Source organism: Stigmatopora argus, chromosome 10 (genome assembly GCF_051989625.1).
Source record: "Stigmatopora argus isolate UIUO_Sarg chromosome 10, RoL_Sarg_1.0, whole genome shotgun sequence".
Lineage (NCBI taxonomy): Eukaryota > Metazoa > Chordata > Actinopteri > Syngnathiformes > Syngnathidae > Stigmatopora > Stigmatopora argus.
The window spans coordinates 6,953,757-6,973,717 of NC_135396.1; the positions used below are offsets into that span (position 1 = coordinate 6,953,757).

The 19,961-nt window shown below is 39.5% G+C and overlaps 3 protein-coding genes across 5 annotated transcripts in view; 1 reads left to right on the plus strand and 2 right to left on the minus strand.

The window, feature by feature from the left end:
- dscamb (Down syndrome cell adhesion molecule b) overlaps positions 1-4,264 on the minus strand; it is a 98,806-nt gene extending 94,542 nt beyond the window's left edge. Inside the window, exon 1 of the mRNA XM_077612382.1 lies at positions 4,162-4,264. Coding sequence (XP_077468508.1) covers positions 4,162-4,165 — 4 coding nt within the window. The 5' untranslated portion in view covers positions 4,166-4,264. The remainder of the gene's footprint in view (positions 1-4,161) is intronic.
- A 740-nt stretch (positions 4,265-5,004) lies between these two features.
- bace2 (beta-secretase 2) lies at positions 5,005-16,106 on the plus strand. 3 transcript variants are annotated; one of them, XM_077612389.1, is made up of 10 exons: positions 5,005-5,103; positions 6,332-6,545; positions 11,501-11,589; positions 11,790-12,006; positions 12,862-12,993; positions 13,229-13,363; positions 13,728-13,829; positions 14,067-14,216; positions 14,293-14,461; positions 14,759-16,106. In XM_077612389.1, exons 2-10 carry the CDS (start codon positions 6,471-6,473, stop codon positions 14,998-15,000), a joined length of 1,311 nt encoding a protein of 436 aa, XP_077468515.1. In that variant the 5' UTR covers positions 5,005-5,103; positions 6,332-6,470; the 3' UTR covers positions 15,001-16,106. The 3 variants fall into 3 exon arrangements, with proteins under 3 accessions (XP_077468515.1, XP_077468514.1, XP_077468512.1); XM_077612388.1 differs by lacking the exon at positions 5,005-5,103 and adding an exon at positions 5,484-5,555; XM_077612386.1 differs by lacking the exon at positions 5,005-5,103 and having other exon boundaries at positions 6,023-6,545.
- On the minus strand, positions 15,046-19,379 carry LOC144084081 (transmembrane protease serine 2-like). Its single transcript, XM_077612391.1, has 12 exons — positions 19,183-19,379; positions 18,979-19,071; positions 18,783-18,899; positions 18,575-18,704; positions 18,378-18,488; positions 18,257-18,300; positions 17,945-18,107; positions 17,684-17,856; positions 17,462-17,563; positions 17,234-17,370; positions 16,624-16,776; positions 15,046-16,536 (listed from the first exon to the last, which is right to left on the minus strand). Exons 1-12 carry the CDS (start codon positions 19,283-19,285, stop codon positions 16,519-16,521), a joined length of 1,344 nt encoding a protein of 447 aa, XP_077468517.1. The 5' UTR covers positions 19,286-19,379; the 3' UTR covers positions 15,046-16,518.
- Positions 19,380-19,961: the final 582 nt, after the last annotated feature.

Genomic DNA, 19,961 nt, shown 5'->3' on the forward strand with positions numbered 1-19,961 from the left:
TATTCAACAACCTTAAAGACAAAGGTGGTTTTGAGGTCAGTCAAAAGAGCTTCAATTTCCTGAACAATTTCGTCATACAGACAGCTGGGATAAAACGGCGCTAAAATATCCAGGGCCTATCTTCACAATATTTTGCATGCAAATTACTCACTATATTGAGAACCACTCCACAACCAGCTAGTCAATATTTCTGTCTGCTATCAGGGTTGTACCAACTGCGTGACCGGACGTTTCGTTGAAAGACGTTTGGTCCCCGGGCGTCCGGTCGACCAAACGTCCGGGGACCAAAAGTCCGGGGACCAAACGTCTTTCGACGAAACGTCCGAGTACCTTCAAACTGTCAAAAAAGAAATACCTTGTTGGTGGCCAGACTGATGACCTGTAAACTGTATCTCATTAACAAATGACTCTATTCAAATGAGAAAATCTCAAGGAGTTGCTTGAATCAACCTAATCTTTGAGATGAGCACTGGTACATTTCTGAGTGTATATAACAGTCCTTTAACATACAAGTTTGATTCATTCTTTGACCACACTTGTAATTTAACTCTTGGATCTCAAATCAAAAAAGTCGCATATACTAAGGATAAAAGATCATCTGAAAGGGGAACAGTCTGGAGTACATTCATCTGAGAAAAAGCAAACATGCTTGGAAATATTCAATGTCTTGTCAATGCCCAGACCAATATTGCAATGGACCCAACAAGGCAGTGTAATCTGTTTCACGTTTGTAAGCCACGCCAGCATGGCCGCCATTGCACAGAATGGCAAAATACTCAGCTTCCGGTCAGCTTTCACCACCGCTCATACTCCCTTGTTCTTGCAATCACAGTTAAGCACTTATTGGTTAGCCCCAAGGCATAGTGGAGAGTATCTGTAGCCAACCTTGACGTGCTAAACTAGGACGCTGAAGGGGACAGCAATAGCGTGGAGAGGAGCAATAGCAGGCAGACAGAAAAATAAATACAATGAAAGACTGCTCAGCAGTGTCAGAAATAGGTTTTAGGCTTGAGAGTTTATGGATAAGAGAAGGGGGAGAGGATCTAGTGAGAAAGAGAAGTCGAATGGTTTGGGTGATTTGTACTCTGACTGCATATACGCCTGGTCTCCATCTCCTCCATCGTCTCCTTGAAAACTACAAAAATCAATACCCTCTGTGAACTGTATTCCCACATGAACTGGGTCATTAAAAATATATGGCGAGTAATCCAAACATAATTTTGCATCAATTTTATAACCGAAACACTTTCAAACCGCATTGCAACATAATAATCCAGATAGATCATTCTTTCACCAATGTCCTTTCTCCATCTTTCACCCTTTGCTCTGAGGATGACGCCAGCTGCTTGTTAACAAGTACAAAAGAATCGAATCAGGATATTTGACTTCTCAGATTCTCAACTTATTCTGACTCAGGGTCGCAGCGTTGCCTAGTAACAAAAGCACACTGCTGACCTTATCTATGTGGTCATAAAAATGTATGAAGAACCCCATACACATTGCCTTGTCTTGAACCTCCTCCCATCAGGCTCCCGTTCAGCTTTTCCTCCAACAACACTACCACCCTCAAAGCCTTTATCTCCCCCACCATAGAGCATCTTGCAAAGGGATAAGCACCCTCTACCCCTGTCATAGCAGCTGTACACTGGGTCTTATCTGCCCTGGAGCGACCTCTTTTTTTTTATTATTTCTTTTTAGGAGGGAGGACCAAGACTCACACACTTGAGCCTTTTTTTTTGCTAAAACACAATGTGCTTGTGTGCAATGCAGGTGAACAATTTATATGCATTCAAACCAGACAACAGAAAGAGCAATTGTGGGTGGCAGTGGGGGTCGGATGGATGGAGATTGCATGCTGCAAATTGGAAAGACAGGTGTAAGAAAAAAAGGGACTCAAGCGCAAAAAAGACAGAGTATGTTGTCTTCGCGCACTCTAAAGTGTTTGAGGCGCTACAGTCGTACAAGGTGAGTTTAAGAAAGATTTTGCTCTATAGTGGTACAGTTGAATTATTGTATATTATGGAGGACAAAGCGGGATGATGGACAAGTATAATTAAAGGTCAGCTTTTAAGTGAAGTTGATTGAACCTGCTTTATATCTACATGTCATTTTGGATCATTTTAAATTCATTTTTTTGTACAAATTAATTGTTAGAATATATTCAATAAATATAGTATTCAAAGATAATGGTGCAAAGTAGATAGTTTGTCGTATTCTTAGGAAACAAAGACTGCAGTCAAGTTCCAAAGACTACTTTGACTTCTGAATTATTGCACTATAAAAACAATAATAATGTGGTATTTTATCTTTGATTTATAAATTAATTAATTAATTAATTAACCAAGTAACACAGACATTGCTCCTACAACAGAGGAGTCTAATGAGGACAGTCACAGCTTTTCAGTCCACTACCAAAGAAACATCTGCTCTGAGGCATCCGACCCATTAGGTGGATATCTGAATAAACACAGATGGCATGTATGCTTGATTTTATGTGTGTGTGTGTGTGTGTGTGTGTGTGTGTGTGTGTGTGTGTGTGTGTGTGTGTGCGGGGAGGGGTGCATTACAGCAACAAGGCACGCTGGTAAGGGCATGAGTAGTGCCTTGAGGCAACAAGCAGCAGGGTGGCAGCAATCCTGACTCCAATGGCGGCCTGTTATGGCGCTAGCCTCAATGACTCATCTTCATGTCACTAATGCTTAACCTACGAACGAGCAAACAAGTACAGATACACTGCGTAAATACCCTACCACAATTCTGTGAGCTTGCCAGACTGCCATCGTGCTTACTTGGGCACGCTGAGCACATAGTATGGTCATTCCCTCAAGTACGTAATTGACCTGGTAAATGCGGAATAAATCAAAACCGGCGAGAAATGTTAGAATGTGCTAACAATAAATGAGAAGTCGGTGTGTCCGATTCATTTTCTTTCCATGTCCTCCTGATCTAGGCTACTTCCCGGCAGCATTGGAGGATAAACACCTTGTTAGTAAGCCTGGGCTAAGGAAGAGACAGCTCGTTATGAAGAACACGCTGTAGAGTAATAGAATGTGAGGGAGTCAGAATATAATAAAAGCACAAAACCGCATCTTTTTAACGATTCGCATACAGGCCCCATCGAATTACTGAATATGGGTAAAAAATGGTGAATGAATGCTGAAGTAGAAGGAATATTATGAGGCCCCGAGCACCCTTCAGTACTAAAGGCTCTATTGTTCTTCTAAGGATTATTTATTACCATGATTAGATTCCGTTCATCCGGCCCGCTCATGCCAATGTAATAAGTTGTCCACCTGCAGTGTCACAGTGAAATGCATATTTGCAGCAAAAAGATTCATGGAGGCAACGTCAAACACGTTTGTGAAATATGACCTCATCTCTTATCAAGCCAATTTTACAATAAAGTAAGTATAATGTTGTATATCATAATACTGTATTTGTAAGAGCAGAAAAATAGTATTACCACAACAATTAGGTAATTATGAAGATGTACATGTTCATGAATATGTATTGTCTCTATATTAAATAAATCAAACTCAAATAAATCAAACTCAAATCATAATGCAAACGATATTTATAAGAATAGAATCTGGTCTTTGAATATTCTGATTAATCCAAGTCATTTCATATTAAAGGCATTGAATGGACCCCATCTGGACTTCGAGTTGCCTTGCAAGTGTTTTCCTAACTAAGCCTTGATGCATGAACTAATGAATCCTGCTGGGTGAGAGGTGAAACTTTTTCAAAGGCAACCAAGCAGTCCAGTTGCGATCGATTCAACACCCTGGGAGATGATAAAATCAGGCAAGAGAGTGGAAAAAGAATCATAATAATATACCAAAATTATTGAGTTTAAGCCCACTACACAAGACGGGTTTGCTCAATGAAACTTTGAGCTCCCACAATAACAATTCATGTTTTTTTACTTATTTATTTTAAACTGATTCCGCTTTTATTATTATTTTATTATTATTGTTTTTATTATTATTATAAATATTATTATCATCATCATCATCATTATTATTATTGTGTCTAATGTATCAATGTGTCAATCAATCACTAGCATATCATATGTCGCCCTGGGATAAATTAAGGTGAGTTTAATAATGATCAGGCCTCGGGATTGAGGGTCATTGTCCCAATAAAGAAGATGGTACTCACCCATATAGGACCACTGCTTCCCCCATCTGCCTAATTTGCTGATCCACACAGGACGGTGCAACACTTGGGGTAAGGATGGAGTATAGCGCCGTGCTGTGGTCAACTGTTGAATTGCAATCATAAAGGGGTTCATTATTGTACTACTAGTTACTTTTATTTACTCATTCAAATGTCATCCTAATTCCAGTTTACTTTCTAAATAACTACAATTTTGCCAAATTACTACAGATAATTATGAAGAATTTAAGGAGATTGGAAAGTGAAAAATGTGAGTGATCCCTAGTGATAAAATAAAATATACCAATATGTAGTATTTAATGTAGTATTTTAGTATTCAATGAATATCATTAATCTGTTGGCACAATAGTTAGTATTTCTTTTCTCTTCCATTTGCAGGGTTGGGCATCCAATTTCATGGAACAAATTGACAAATACAAATTCACATGCAAAAGGACAATTTACAGCCTGTGTTTTTGGAAAATAAAATGAAGCCAGATGACCAAGAGCAGCATCAAGCAACCCTTGGGAACAGATGCAAATGCTTGTAATTTAAGGCAAACACCCATAGAAACCATATTTCTCAGAAAACCACAATTAAACATTAGATCATGCGTTCAGTTATAAGTAACACAAACGAAGTGATGCATGCCAGGTTCCCCTCCTTTTGATGCTTTTAGACCATGCATGCACTATATAATCACAGTAATCCAACAGGAAGTATGCTGAAATTGTCCCATTCACAAGACCAATCCATGACAAGCACGGCAAAAGAAAAATGTTATAGCTTTGCCTTCTATTAGTGAGGTTATTGTAAATCTTGTGGTTGACTCTAGAGAGTGAGTGAGTTGAGGGTGAACATGTGACAAGTCTAACATAAGACTCATGAGGAATTCAGGAATTCTGACAGTGGATCTCTGTGAGGAGCAGACAGCGTAGAAAAAGGCCTGTGACATTGATCTTATTTAACTGCTGGAGCCCCATTCGCTTCCTATGCATTTCTTTCAGATGGGAAAAAACAAACTAGGACAAATAAGGATTTGGATAACCACCATGTCTAAAGAGTGAAGTAAAAGATTAATAATAGAGAGACTGAAATAGAGATCCTTATATTTAAAAAACGGTATAAGTAAGAGTGCTGGTTATTTGTTACATAATGTTGTAGTGAATCAAAGAAAGTTCAAATTGTTATAAAGAGGAGCAGTTGACATACTTTGACTGTAATAGGTGATTATTTTTAATACCACAACGGAGTGGTACATTGAGAAATAATGAGATTTGCTATTTTCAAATTGATTCTAGTTATTTTTGGTTTGGAATATAATTTGAGTGCAAACTTTTGAAGCAGCAAACTTCCCAACATGCAATGGTTGTTCAGATTGAATCGATTCAATGAGGTGAGAAAGATTCGCAAGTGTGTACGAGTTTATATGAGTGATCGGCTGAAACTAGAACCCCGTTTGAAAATACTTGAAAATAACCACTTAATATGACACAAAGTTGTGTAAATCGCGTTGTTTGTAGGCGTGTGCAAACGAAATGTTGCGTGAGTGCAATCACATGGTTTGGTTTACTCCCTTACCTCAAGACGAACATAAGATCGTCGAGCTGACGGACATAAGATAAACGATTCCGTCATTTGAACTTCAAAGTAAAACACTTTGAATACGGCGCCCACAGAAAACGACCCCTAAAAACAAAATCATTGATTCATGCGTGTATTTTATTAAATCATATTAATTATGATATTCCAACACGTTTGTGAATATCTGCAATCTATTACGTATGCGTTTTGCTGCCACGTCCACGTTCGTTTCTACGAGCGTGTATTTTATTTTAAAAGTACCCATTGGAAGTCTCTTATAACTTTGGCTGATTCTTTTCCACGCAGAGTGAGGGAGCATCTTAAAAGTTTCCCTTTCTCTAAACCGCAGTATAAAACGTCAGTGTCATCCATTGTTACAAAATACGACATGATTAGTTTCGACTTGGATTAAAGTGATGACGTTCCAATAATGACTGATCTACCAAATTAGAAATCAAACTTTGATCCCTGGAATATTTACCTACTAGATTTGCAAGTGATCTGAAACTGCACTACCATGGGAAACTATGCTTACAGCTCCTTTTGGGTTTATATTTGTTCCGTTTGTCTCTTTGGCGTGACAAAGAGTTATCTGTCCATTCCTTTGAAAATCTACCCGGGCAAGTACAACGTGTCCACGGCGGTGAGTTTGCCTGTCACTCGTCTCGTCGATGGGAAAGGACTGTCTTTGGCCTCTGACCCCAGTGGTCAAGTCAACTTTCTGGACATGGTGGGCAACCTGCAAGGGGACTCCGGCCGAGGCTACTACTTGGAAATGTTCATTGGCACTCCGGGACAACAGGTATTCTAGAATCTAGACAACATCCCATCAAATTATTTTCTGAAATATTCTTAAATCTAGAGATGGCAAACATGGGCTCTCGAGCCGCATGCGGCTCCTGGCCACAATGAAAACAAATAATAAATTACATTTTAAAAATCATTTGGGGGATTGGATTTTTTTATGTTGCTTCTGACTCTCACAGTTTAAAATGTTGGCTCTTTGTGTTTTAACTTGTTCACTTAAGTTCAAGCATGGGGAATAAATAGCTTGCTTCTCTGAAACTTTTCCTGCTGGTATTGATGGTGTTCTTCACACGTCGCATTCGTCCATTGCTGTACAAATCCCCAAGATCTTAATAGGGATTAACTTGATCTCTTTCTCTCTATTTAATGTTTAATATGGACTTGTTATTCTAAGAGGTTTAAACTGTTTTGCTGAAATGGGTGTATGATTTCACATTGAGAATAAGTACAAAGTCTTCAAAAATATAACCTAATACAAGTAGTACAAATACCTGAAAAATCTATTTATTTCCCACTACCGCAAGACACTGTCGTTAATTTATCTACTGGATTAATATTATGTATTTCACTGTCATCTTTTTGCATAGGTGGTCTATTTGGGATACTGCTATACTAATGCCCAGTACATAATGTGTCAGACAAAATTAAAAAAATCTGGCTTCCTGTCACCTTAGTTTGGGAAATCATTTTTTTTCTAGACAAACAGGTATAATCTGATCTGAACAGATTCTTTTCTCAAAACACAAATCCAATAGAGCACAGCTATTTCCTCTCTAACTTGTTTGACACCTAAAGAAACCTGTTTGGTAATTCCATTAAGCACGTCACATGTACAATGAGAAAATAAGGAAATATGCTTCCTGGTGTCTTTATAAATGTAAAATGAAATACTAAACCTGCGACAATCAAGGTGATTTATAATGACAATTTTATACATTCATTTGTGTATAATACTTATGTTGGGACCCTCTGTTAATGTAAGATAAACCCATAGTGATTATGGGAATAACATAAATTAAATTATAACAACATTCTATTATACTATCAAGTGTATCATGACATGAGCACTAAACTAAACATGCACAAAAAGAAACTAGAGTTGTCACAGGACATTAAAATTGAAATTATTGATAAGCAATTTAAATGTAAAGGCTATAAGACCATTTCACCTTGATGTTCCTCTGACTAGAGTAAAATCTGCAGGACTATAGAATGTTGTGGCTACAGAAAGAAATGTCGATGAAGAACTGAAGCAGAAACTAAAGGTCACCTCCAAGGTCAAGGTATATCAATCAGATCACACCTATGTGTTGGTGTTGAAGCTAAAGTGGACTTCATGCGAGATGATCCAGTAAAAATAGCATCAAAAAGCTTGTTTAATGTTTATTTTAGTTACATTAGTTCTGTGGTCATTGTTTTTTTATATTCCATTGGCAGAGGGATACCACAAACTTGCATATGTTCAGTTATGTTCTACGTCATAGTTTTTGTGCCTGAGACTTTAGATTTAGAAGCTTTGTTTGCTTGGGAAAAAAACGCCTTTGGAAATCTACAGCCACTGTGTAATTCCCTTTAATATCTTCCACTCTATTAATGAGATCACTATTTCAAACAGATACTTTGTAATAAGTTTAGACCTGGAATGCAAAAATCATTATTTATCAACAAAGCGGATGTTTATAAAGCGTTGTGGTTTCACCGTTTGGCACATTGGTCTGTAAATCTTTGTATGCCGGCAACATGTGATGCCTCGAGAGGATGCCTGTGTTGTTGAACTCGGGGGGGACTCGGGCCTACAAACTCAGGGTATCGTTTGTTAAAGCAATACAGTGGAATATTGTTTTATGATTCTTTCCGGCTGAGAGGCTACTGTGGTGTCTGAGGCGTGCATGCAGCAGCTACTTTTGGCAGCCTGGAGATGTGTCGGTAAGCTCAACTCCGCTCACATGGACTCACATGATGTCGGTCTGTGAGAAGCACTGTTTCATAGCAGGCAGCTGACTGGGATTACGAGGTTCCCAAAAGCACAGGGCTGCCCCGCACTTGTGTGGAGTAGCAACTCACACTAGTCTTGCTTTAGTCTGCTCATTTTAATAATGATTACACAGAAATATGCTGGTGTGAACGACTTCATTTAGCCTGCTTGATATGTAAAGTGCCTAACGCGATCATATTAATGTTTAAGGGCGACTAAATGGTCCCGGGCGTATTGGACTATTAAAAATACACGATGCTTTAGGGTCTTGTAGGTTTAACACTAGGTTTTATCGTTCTGCGTTTGATAGGCCACTTAAACCATTGGTGAATTATCCCATTAGTAACTTCCCACAGTGTTCTCAACTGTCTCATTACGCAGATCAGAAGTGCTTTTGGATAGGCGAGGCTCTTCAGCCTAAAGTGTCATAGCGTTTTTTTGTTTGTTTTTTGTTCCCACTTGCTAGAAAGGAATTCCCATACAACTATGTAAAGCCACAGACAATATCTAGTATAAATATAAAATATACAAAATGTCGGCTTGATGATATATTGCTATACTTTGTATCACAATAAGTTTCGTAACATAATCCTACCAAGAATCAATGTATTGTTTTAGAAAAGGTGCCTCTGTTTATTAATTGTCAGCTACAAAAGTGTCTATATTGAGAAAGGCTCTTTTGTTTTTAAGAATGTGGCATTAATATAGTGTTGCTATATTTACAGAAATGTTCTCGTAGTCTGTGAGGAAGACATTTTTTTGACAGATTTGGCAAATATTTTGTCTTCTGATTGGTAGTGTATAATTAATTTTGGGATTTATAAAAAGAAATAGGCTCTGTGATCTCAAACACATAAGCATACAACTCGATTTAACTACATTGTTATGTTTGACGTGTTCTTTTATCGCTCTTTTAGCTTGACAATTTCAATTTTTCCTTTAATTTGACTGTTTTGTAAGATAATTTGCCACAACAGGAACAATCTCCACACTCTAATAACCCTCATGATGGTTTGGCATCTAACAATCCCTACAAATCTACAATATTGGATGACATTTTGGGCCTTACTAACAAGAAATGATGATACGATTACATTGCTGCAGGGTTAAATGAGGCAATGTCTAAATGAGCCACTAATTGGCGCATCTGTTAGTATGTGGCAGAGACGTGGGGCGATGTGTCGGCTGCAGAGCATTGCATCTGATAATTGGTACAAACAGGTGGCAGATGCACAATGTCAACACAGAGGCGCCAGCAATTAAGCAATGAGACTTGAATTGCATGTGACTTCATGCCACTTAAGCTTCACAGTGGGAATATCTGCCTGAGGTGAAGTAGTCAAGCTGAGGGAGGAAAGACTGACTCTAAATTGGAGGCGTTACAAAATGCCCAAGTCACTCTTTCTCTCCCATTTGCGTCAAGCTTAATCTCTTTCAACGACCAGCTAAGCCAGTTGGTATTTTACATGGCACGGTCACAGCGTGTGGATGAGCGCCAGTGAAAAGCAGCACATTGTTGATAACAACCTATGTCAAGGAAGTTTGGTTTTAAGTCTCAAGATATCATGCAAAAAAAGGGGACAGAGAATGGGAGTGAAATGTCTGCATTTTGGTGCAATTGCTCAAAACAGAATTTTATTTGTTTTTTTTGCCCATGGGCATGATAATAATCGGACATGTCGTCATCATCAACAACAAAAGCCTAATTGTCATCACACCCAGAAACTGCATATGACGAAATTGGTAGTGCTTCTCCATAAGGTGCGTTTTCTCGGCAAAAGACCCAAATAAGTGATAGTTTCGGACTCGTAATTGGGCATTCTGCCGTTATGGATACATCCCATCACCCCCCCCGAGCGGATCACTTACCTCTCACTGTCTTTCACTTACCTTCAGTCAGCCAATAGGAGGCAGATCACCGCCCAAACGTCTTTTCATATTACCTCACCTTGAAGTTATTACACAGAAGGGATTGTGTGTTGTGTTACCACAAGTTTAGAGTTCTGATGGATGTGGGGAAAAAACTGTCCTTAAGCCTATTTGTCCATACTTGGTGGGACCTATAGTGTCTGCCAGAGGGCAGCACCTGGAACAGATTGTGACCAGGGTGGTATGGGTCCCCGATGATGATCACTTTTCTTGTTTGTTAAATGATTCAGTTTTAATCCTGAATAGATGTTGATGAATTTTTCACCTCGGAGTGGTCCCAATAGTGTTCTTGTTTTACTGGTGGACAACACACAACCTCATGAATGGGGACTTTTTGTGTGTTTTTCAGACATTGAGAATTTCATTGAGAGAAATTGTCTTTGAATTGTCATTGTCATTTGTTGTGTAAGTAATGATGCCACATTTTTTTTAACGTGCTTCCTGACATGACATCAATAAAGTGTCTGTGCAAAGAGCATTCTGTGGTTAAAGCTCCAGGTGGTTGTGAGCTATTGGGTAATGATTTTTCAGGACATGGGATAATTCCACGTGTTACTGTGGCCTCTATTTAGTGATGAAAGTTAAAGACGTCACTGGAAAATGACTTCCTGCTTATGCATTTGATGCCTGGAAGCCCACATTATCTCCACTCCAGTTCATGTTAGCCTGTAACCAGTGTACATGACTCATTCCAGCAGGTTCTGGATAGGTCGTGATCTCCTTTTTGTGCCTGTATACTGTAATGTTATGGTTGACTCAGGGATAACATTGTGGGTAAAGGGCCAAAGGGATTTCTGTTCTTTTAAATTTGCGATACCACTTGATGCGGCCGTGTTATCATGCCCACCCACTCCTTGCCATCTGTGTCCGAGGCATATGTGACAATTGTTAAAAAATCCTAGTTGTCAAATGAGTGTTATTATTATTCCTCAGTATTGTTTTTTTAATAATTTAAAATGGTCTCACAGTTTTTTCAAGCAAATTGAGGCAGGGTTGGTGCCAAAAGCCAATGTTTGTTAAAGCAGCTCCTTCTTTGTGTCTTTCAGCTCAACATCCTGGTGGATACCGGAAGCAGTAACTTTGCAGTGGCTGCGGCTTCACACCCATTTATTACACGCTACTTTAACACTGCACTGTGAGTAACCGAAACGTGTTTGAAAATGACGCTCTACTACATACACATAGACAAACAGTCATGTTAAAACGCTTGAGATGACTTTTCAAAGCTTAAAACGTTCCAATACAGTACTTAATGTGACTCAAAGTCAGATTTCAAAATAGGCTTTTAAGGAATATTACATTGTCTGGTTTAATGTTGCCATTATCTGTGTGCAGCTCCAGTTCTTACAGGTCAGATGGCCAAGCTGTAGCTGTCAGGTACACCCAGGGTAACTGGATGGGTGAACTTGGTTTTGACCTGATCTCTATCCCCAACGGCCCAAATGGTACTATCAACGTCAACATAGCTACCATATTGTCCTCTGAAGGATTCTTCTTACCTGGGATAAACTGGCAGGGCATCCTCGGACTAGCCTATCCAATGTTGGCTCGGGTAAGTAAGATGAGCTGCACTGCTTCTAAATGGTCAGAAATGAAAAAAAGGGTTATATAATTAGAATTGTACATAAGAGTTCATATAAAAGCAATCAATTCAGTCCAGTCTCAATTTTAGATGTTCAAAATCCCCAGAATAGCTTCTATGAATGGATAAGGTTTCAGAGAGTTTTGAAGCGTTACAGAATGCAAATAGGAAATACAAATCGCAAGATTCTTCGTCATACTCTGGCAATGACTGAACTCTGTGTCATACTCTTTAATTGTCTTTAATCCATTCTTTTTTCTGGTTTATTTTTGACTAGATAGTAGCTCTGTGAAAACCACCCAGTCTATTTAAATTTGGGGGCTTTTTATTATCAAAACAGCTGAATAATTCATAAATAAGATATATTTACCAATACACTACAGGACCTAACATAAACTAGGATTCCAGCAACATAAAATACCCAAACAGCCATTTTCACTATGTCCTTTTAAATAAATAAATAGCACTGGGAGTCACATAAAACCTTTAAAATCTGGATTGATTATCACACTAAATGTGGGACTAATTTCTCCAGTTTCATTGATATTGCCTTTTTTTTTAGCTTCCAAACAGTAAATGTTTTTACAATGAAACCGCCTTCCAGTTCTAATATTGTGGTTTCCTGATTAAGTTGTCATTGCGTATCATTGCTTGTGTTGACCTCTGATAGGAAATGGAGCAAATACAAGGCAATTGTTGTTTTAATAAGAGGTTAAAATCTTCAGGAAATTTCCTAGTTCTACAAGCAAAATGAAAAAAAAACTAAAATTACCTTGAGCAGCATAAATAACAGGCTGTTTTTCTTTTTCTTTTTTTAACAATCAGCCAGATTCATCTGTGGAACCCTTCTTTGACTCTGTGGTGAAACAACTTGGTATCCCTGATGTATTTTCCCTCCAGATGTGCGGGACTGGAATGTTGACTAACAACATAGCTGACCCTCCGGGTGGTAGTCTTGTGAGTAGTCAGCTGGGGCTGCAAATAGAGGAATTTGATTGAGAAAAAAAACTGGGAGCTTTAAAGAAATGTATTGCTGAGATTTTTTAATTTTTTTACCACTATTCATCAGTACATATCTATTAATATTTTATGCGTGTAACCAAATAATATGTGGAAATCATGTGGAGGAAATGGATGTGATCATGACTGTGAGCCAAAATGTCCACTTATCTGGTGTTCCTTTGCGTTTTAGATCATGGGTGGAGCTGAACCAGCTCTCTACAGGGGCTCAATCTGGTACACCCCTATTGTTGAGCAATGGTACTACCAAGTAGAAGTTTTAAAGCTGGAGGTTGGCGACCAGAACCTGGACCTGGACTGCAGAGAGGTGATTGTTAGATTTTGTTAGACCTCAGCATACCTACACAATAACCCAAATTATTTTCACAATTACCACCTTTAAATATGGTGATGACGGAAAACACGTTCACATTAACAAACTCCAATTTTTGGAATGACACTGGCAGAGTTCAGAGCAAATTTTAGATGAAAATGTTGATGGTCCCGAGTTGTCCTCACAATTTGACAATGTATTAAAAACTCATTGGCCATATGATAAAATGCTTCTTTTGTACCACAATCACAAGTCATAATTTATCTATGAAAAAAAATCAAGGGTCAAAGGCCACTTGCATTTGCAGGATATCTTCCATGAGTTCTCTTAACTGAAAAGCCTCATATTTTCTTTTCAGTATAACATGGATAAAGCTATAGTTGACAGCGGCACGACGCTTCTGCGACTTCCCATCAACGTCTTCAACGCGGTGGTGGACGCCATCACACGCAGCTCTCTGGTACGTCAGCGTCGCTCGACGGGCAACGATGTATCGCATCACTGAAAAGAAACACTGTTTAGGGATGCTGTTTCTTTGGCAGAATTCAGAATTTATGTATAAGGAACAAGCTTGGTTATAGTGCATTAAACCTTTTGAGTGCGCCAAGAAACAAAGCTACTACCTACATATCAATGCCATGTCATTTTTAGGGATTGAACTCCTCAAGAGTTGACTTTTCAAATGTCATTTATTCAGATCCAGGAGTTTTCATCAGGGTTCTGGGAAGGGACCAAGCTTGCATGCTGGATGAAGGGCGATACACCCTGGAGATTTTTTCCCAAACTTTCAATTTATCTAAGAGATACCAACACCAGCGAATCCTTCCGCATCACTATCCTCCCTCAGGTAAAAAAATGCAAGCGCACATTCCTCAGAACATTCTTCTCCAAAGTATCATCACACCTGTTTTTTTGTATTGAAGCTGTACATCCAGCCAATCGCCGATGTGGATGGCACGATGGACTGCTACCGCTTCGGTGTCTCTTCATCTGCTAACGGCCTTGTCATTGGTGCCACTGTTATGGAGGGTTTCTATGTGCTGTTTGATCGTGCCCAGCAGAGGCTGGGATTTGCCCTCAGCAGCTGTGCAGGTGAGGCTACTACAACACACAGTGCACCTTCATACTACCTTTTTTTTCCTGAAATTACCACCTCACAAAATACCCGATTCACAAAAGTCAAAAATCTAAAAGCATTAGCTTTATAAGTCAATGTTATGCTTACTATTTTGTTCCACAGAAAGATCACTTTCTGTTTTTTTGAAGAACACTGTGGATGTCTTAAAATTAGCTCCTCAATGTTCTACTACTTTCTTAAAAATAACCAACATAACATGAATGCTGAGCTGGCATTTTGAGAGGGTTGACTTTGTTGGGACGTTTCTACAGTTAACGGGGGAGTGGCTCTATCCGAAATCAGCGGACCCTTCTCAGCGTCAGATGTCGCGTCAGACTGCTCTGGCAGAGCGCAGCAAGACCCTCTTCTTTGGGTCATTTCCTACAGCCTCATGGCCGTGTGCGCCATCATCCTCATCATCCTTCTGCTGCTACTGGTCCTGCCGTGTCGACGGCGAGGCCACTCTGGCGAGATTACGGACCAGTCTTCTCTGGTGCGGCACCGCATCAAGTGACTGAGAGGGAAGGCGCAGGCAATGGGCGCCAATGGGGTGGGGGCCAACCAGCAGGGCGCCACCACTGACGTGGAAAAAGGAGTGGGACTGCACAAGAGGGTCGACGTGGAGGCAACCACCACCTCTAATTCTTCTTATAAACTCTCAAAAGACACTGCCAGTGGTGCAAAGTGAAGTAGTGGGTTTTTATTTGACCTGCAGAAATGTGCAGTGGATCAACCAATTGTTGGTTATCTTGAGCAAAACATTTGCATATTTACTTACAAAATGTTTGAGATATACCTGAGAACTGCTGACACTTCTCTGATGATTAATGAAAGTGAAATGTCATGTTTACATTGCTTGTAATGCCTTCAGAAAAGTATGCACTTTGATACGCTAATATACCGAAATGTAGTCAACTATGCACAGACAGTATATGCTTGTTTACACAGACCCAAAGTCTCCAATTGAGAGGTTACTATCGTGTTGTCATGGCAGGATGTGTCAGGACTGTCCCAAAACATTTGCTTTTTGGATGGATACTGACTCACCAAGTGGATTGTCCAGTCCGTACACTATGAACTTAGTCCAGCACTTGACATTTTCGTCAGTTTTTACCAAAAAAAAGTGCCTCTACGTTGTCATCTGAAATGGTGCAGAAAGTGAATTTACCTTCCTGTTTATATACTACAACCAATTTTGGTTCACACTTGTAAAGCCTGGATTGGCGAATCTATGGTCAATGCTGTGCTGGTTCTTTACTAATTTTGTTGATTTTTCCACTGCAAATCGACTTTGAAAAGTTAAACCTTTTATTTAGTAACCTTTAAATATGGCTTCCAATTCTTTGAAAGGCTAAACGTGTTATTTAATGCCATCTTGCGGAAAGGATGGCCATTGCAAGCAATTGACTGATTGAAACAGGGGCAAGTCAAAGACGCTTGTGCTTTAACAAAAAAAATCAAGTATGGATTTTTTTGGTACCAAGATTGTCAATGCTGCAAATAAAGAAATGATGACCACGTTAAATTAAAATGTAGTTGAGCATTCACTGTTTTGGGAATATAAATGACCATAGTCATTCACAACAAAACTAATTAAATAGTCCACCCGCTAAAACATAACCTGAATATTCAAGTAATGTTTTTTGTGCCGGGGATCTGGCTGAGTTATCAAACTTTTTCAAATGAAATGTCACCTCATAATGAGAGTGTGATGAAACATGAATCTTACCTGCCTGGGTATTGTGACTCACATACTCCTAGTATTCTTGAATTGTGCATTAAGCAGGTGTTAAAAAAGATGGCTGTCCTCTTGGTTAAGATGTACTAGATTAAATAAAATATGGATTCAACATGCATTTAAAAACCCTAACAAGTGTCACACCCCTTAGTAAAACAAAGACTGCAAAGGTGAAATGGTTTGAATACAAAAAAGTTGAATATGGAAATGACTCAGAGGATATTTCTTTGACAATGATGCAAAAACATTTAAACCAAGAGGAAGCAGCATCTGGTTTGCTAAATGCTCATGGCTTCAGTCGTCTTGATGTTTCTGCAAATGCAATATCAGCTATTGTCAAAACGCTCGGAAATATATGATCAGTGTTTTGCATCAGTATAAAGCAGGTCTGTACTATACCTTCATCTGATGGTATATCCAGCTCAAGAAAACGGTGACATTGCTATAAACACCTGGCTTATTCAAGTCAGTGCAACTTTCTGGCCAAATATTGTCAGCCACAAGCCACCATAAGCCATCCATTTCCACCACTAAAGGGCCACCACTGTCAGTCTGCAAAAATACAGAACAAAATGAAAGATAAAAATCCTTAATTCCTAAAAGTTTTTACAGGCTCAAGTCATGTCAAGTTACCACCCAAGTTCTTCTTGTGCACACTAACTTTTAAGATCTACTCTGTCATTCGCACACAAAGCTGAATTCATTCGGTTATTTGCAATCACGTAAGTTATTGAATTATTGCAGCATTTTATAGGTATTTGCATTTTGAGAATCAGTTTTAGGCAAATGGCTAGCACATTCATTCACCTTACAGTTCTGAAATTGATGGTTCAATTCATGGTGGCAGCAATAAGTGTCTTGGAAAATTAATTTTAAAAAATCTGGTATTGTACATCACAATATGTTACTACTGATCTGCACAGCACTACTATAAAATTAGAAGGAGCAGTGTGTGATATTTTCATGATGTACTAGCATGGCTCTCAATCACTAGAATAGCAGTTGTTACCTTGCACGCCTCCGATTTCATCTGCACTCCTTGGCTGCACAACATGTCCGTTGATATTCGCCCCCTGTAAACCGATGAACTGTTGCATTCAACGGCATCCATGAGAGAGACCTGTGCCTCAACCAGGTATGGAGAATCTAAAGCACAGCAGATAGGTTAACCATGAAAAAAATCTTAAAATTGCTATCTTCAACTCTTTGCCCAAACAAAAAAAATGTAATGCCTCACCTCCATTGGCTAAAACACCATACCCTGTTGTCCAGCCACTGAGTGGTAGCGAGATGTTAAGACCAACATTTGGGAGGCACACCGGACGGACATTACCGGAGGCTACCAAGGCAATTCCATATATATAAAAAAAATATATATCATTTTGACAGCCTGACCCTGTAAGGTGTGTAGTAAAGATGGTAAAGATGAAACTGAAATGAGCTTTGTTCGTTGACTTACCCGTGAAATCGAGAGGTTTGCTGAGTCTCATTAGAGCAATGTCATTTTTGTGAGTGACTCTATCAAAGCCCTCGTGGGTGACTACGCGCCTCACAGAGTGGGCGGGGTTAAAGAGAGTGCCCAAGGGATCCACAATGCCAGCATATACGGACCAATCTTCAGGATTGGATGTCCTGCCAAGTAGATATAACACATGTGCTGATGTAAGGATACGCTAGACCACAATTTATAATAATAATAGTCTGGCCTTTGTGGACTTACATCCCTGCACAGTGGGCGGCTGTGATAATCCAGTACGGGGAAAGAAGAGCACCCCCACACCGGTGAGAGCCGGCAAGGTGCAGGCTCACCTGCCATGGCCATTTTCTCACAGCAACCTGGTAGGCTGGAGAGGCCCTGCTGGAGTTGACTTCTGCTGTACAATCTGAGGATATAAAATGAGCAATGTGTTCAACAGGTGTTTCAACAAACCTTGCCCATTCAAACAGTTTTAACAAGGCGCCCAACCCGAAATATGGCATAAAAATACTTTCAGGAATACAAGTTGTTCACAGTGTAAATATGTACGTATACCTGTACACAGCAGTGTCACCACAGTGTTGTTGGGGCAGTAATTGCTGCAGAAGGTAAACAAAATGAGAGTTGACATGCAGTTAGTGTTTATTTTTTCGAGTTCAAACTTCCTTCTACTAACCTGAGAACAAGATGTTGCACTATTGGGACGTTGGGTTTTGGATTAGGTTTCACCATTAAAAATCCATCATTAGAAACAGCCTTGTGCAGACCTGATATAATGCCTGCGCTGCTGCCAATGTGCGTAATAAGAAACACAACGTGATGTAAACACATCTTGGCAGCCTTAAGCCTGAAACATGCTTCGTAGCACCTTACCTACTGTATCCAATTTCCTGGCAGCTGGCTTGGCCCATTTGGGATGTCCAGCCATGAGAACAAACTGTCCTCCATTGCTTGGTCTGAGTTGAGAAAATCTGAAGTAAGAAACTGGAACCATGAAGCCGCACTGACCACAGAAAGGGAACAAAAATCTTTAAGGGAATGGTCTTATGATTTATTCAAGTTTATTTCTTAATCATATTACCACAATGAGCTTCATCCTGCCCTGCTGGGCAATCCAGCACCCCATCACACCACTGGGATTTCCACACACAACCTGTATTACCGCCGCATGGTAATCCATGCACACAGGTGGAGGAATCTGCAGAAAAAGAAAGAGAGCAATTTGAGTTAGGAATGTTGTGGTTTTTGTCCAGATGAGTCCGCAAGGATACACTTACAGTAATAGGCCAGGAGAATGCCAACTGGCAGCATGAGGAAAAGTGCGCAGATCACAGCAAACACGATGCACTCGGCACACCTTTGTTTGAAATCTCTCACAAGGCAAACAGTTTGATTAAAACAATAGGTTTTTGAATTGGATTTTTTATTTTTATACCTTGTCTTTACATTTGACATACAATTTTGTTTCAGGTCTTCAGTACCTTTTGGTTGTGGAGCTACGAGAGTGATTTCAGGCAAGGAATTGGGTGCAAAATGGTGAATAAACTGAGGCCTCGCTTGGGCTGACTGGCTGGAAGAGCGCATCTTGTCAATGGCCGTCCACTGAAGAGTTCAAAATTAAAGTTAACATGCCTTTTCCTCCATCAAACCCACGACAGATGATGATGATGGTGTATGATCCATCCCATACCTGTCAACCTCTGCCGATAACTGCCCTTATAAATGATTATGATTCCCCTTACAAACCCCCCAAAAACCTTACAAACACCGTACGAGTACGGTGTTTGTAAGGTTTTTGGGGGGTTTGTAAGGGGAATCATAATCATTTATAAGGGCAGTTATCGGCAGAGGTTGACAGGTATGCCATCCATTAATTTTCTATCTCGCAGCCTCAGATGATTTACAGACCTACAACCTTTCACCCTCAATCACATATATAATTTTGTATTATGAATTAATGTAGTAGTGTTTTGACAAGTTGGCGTATGGAAGCAAAACCAAGTGAAGCCTAAAACTGAATTCCCAGGTCAAAAACTTGAAAAAAGTGCTTTTGGATTCTATATTGAAATTAGTCCACTGAATATTAAAATGTGAAAACTAATGGAATTATTAAGGTGTCCCACAAAATTGACTTCTGAGCAGTCAAGTCAATTTCAATATGCAAAGAACAAAACAAAAACAAACTTACCGGATTGGTGCTCATTTCTTTTTTTCTTAAGAATGTGTCCAGTTACAAATATTTGTTTTCTGCCAGGTTGAT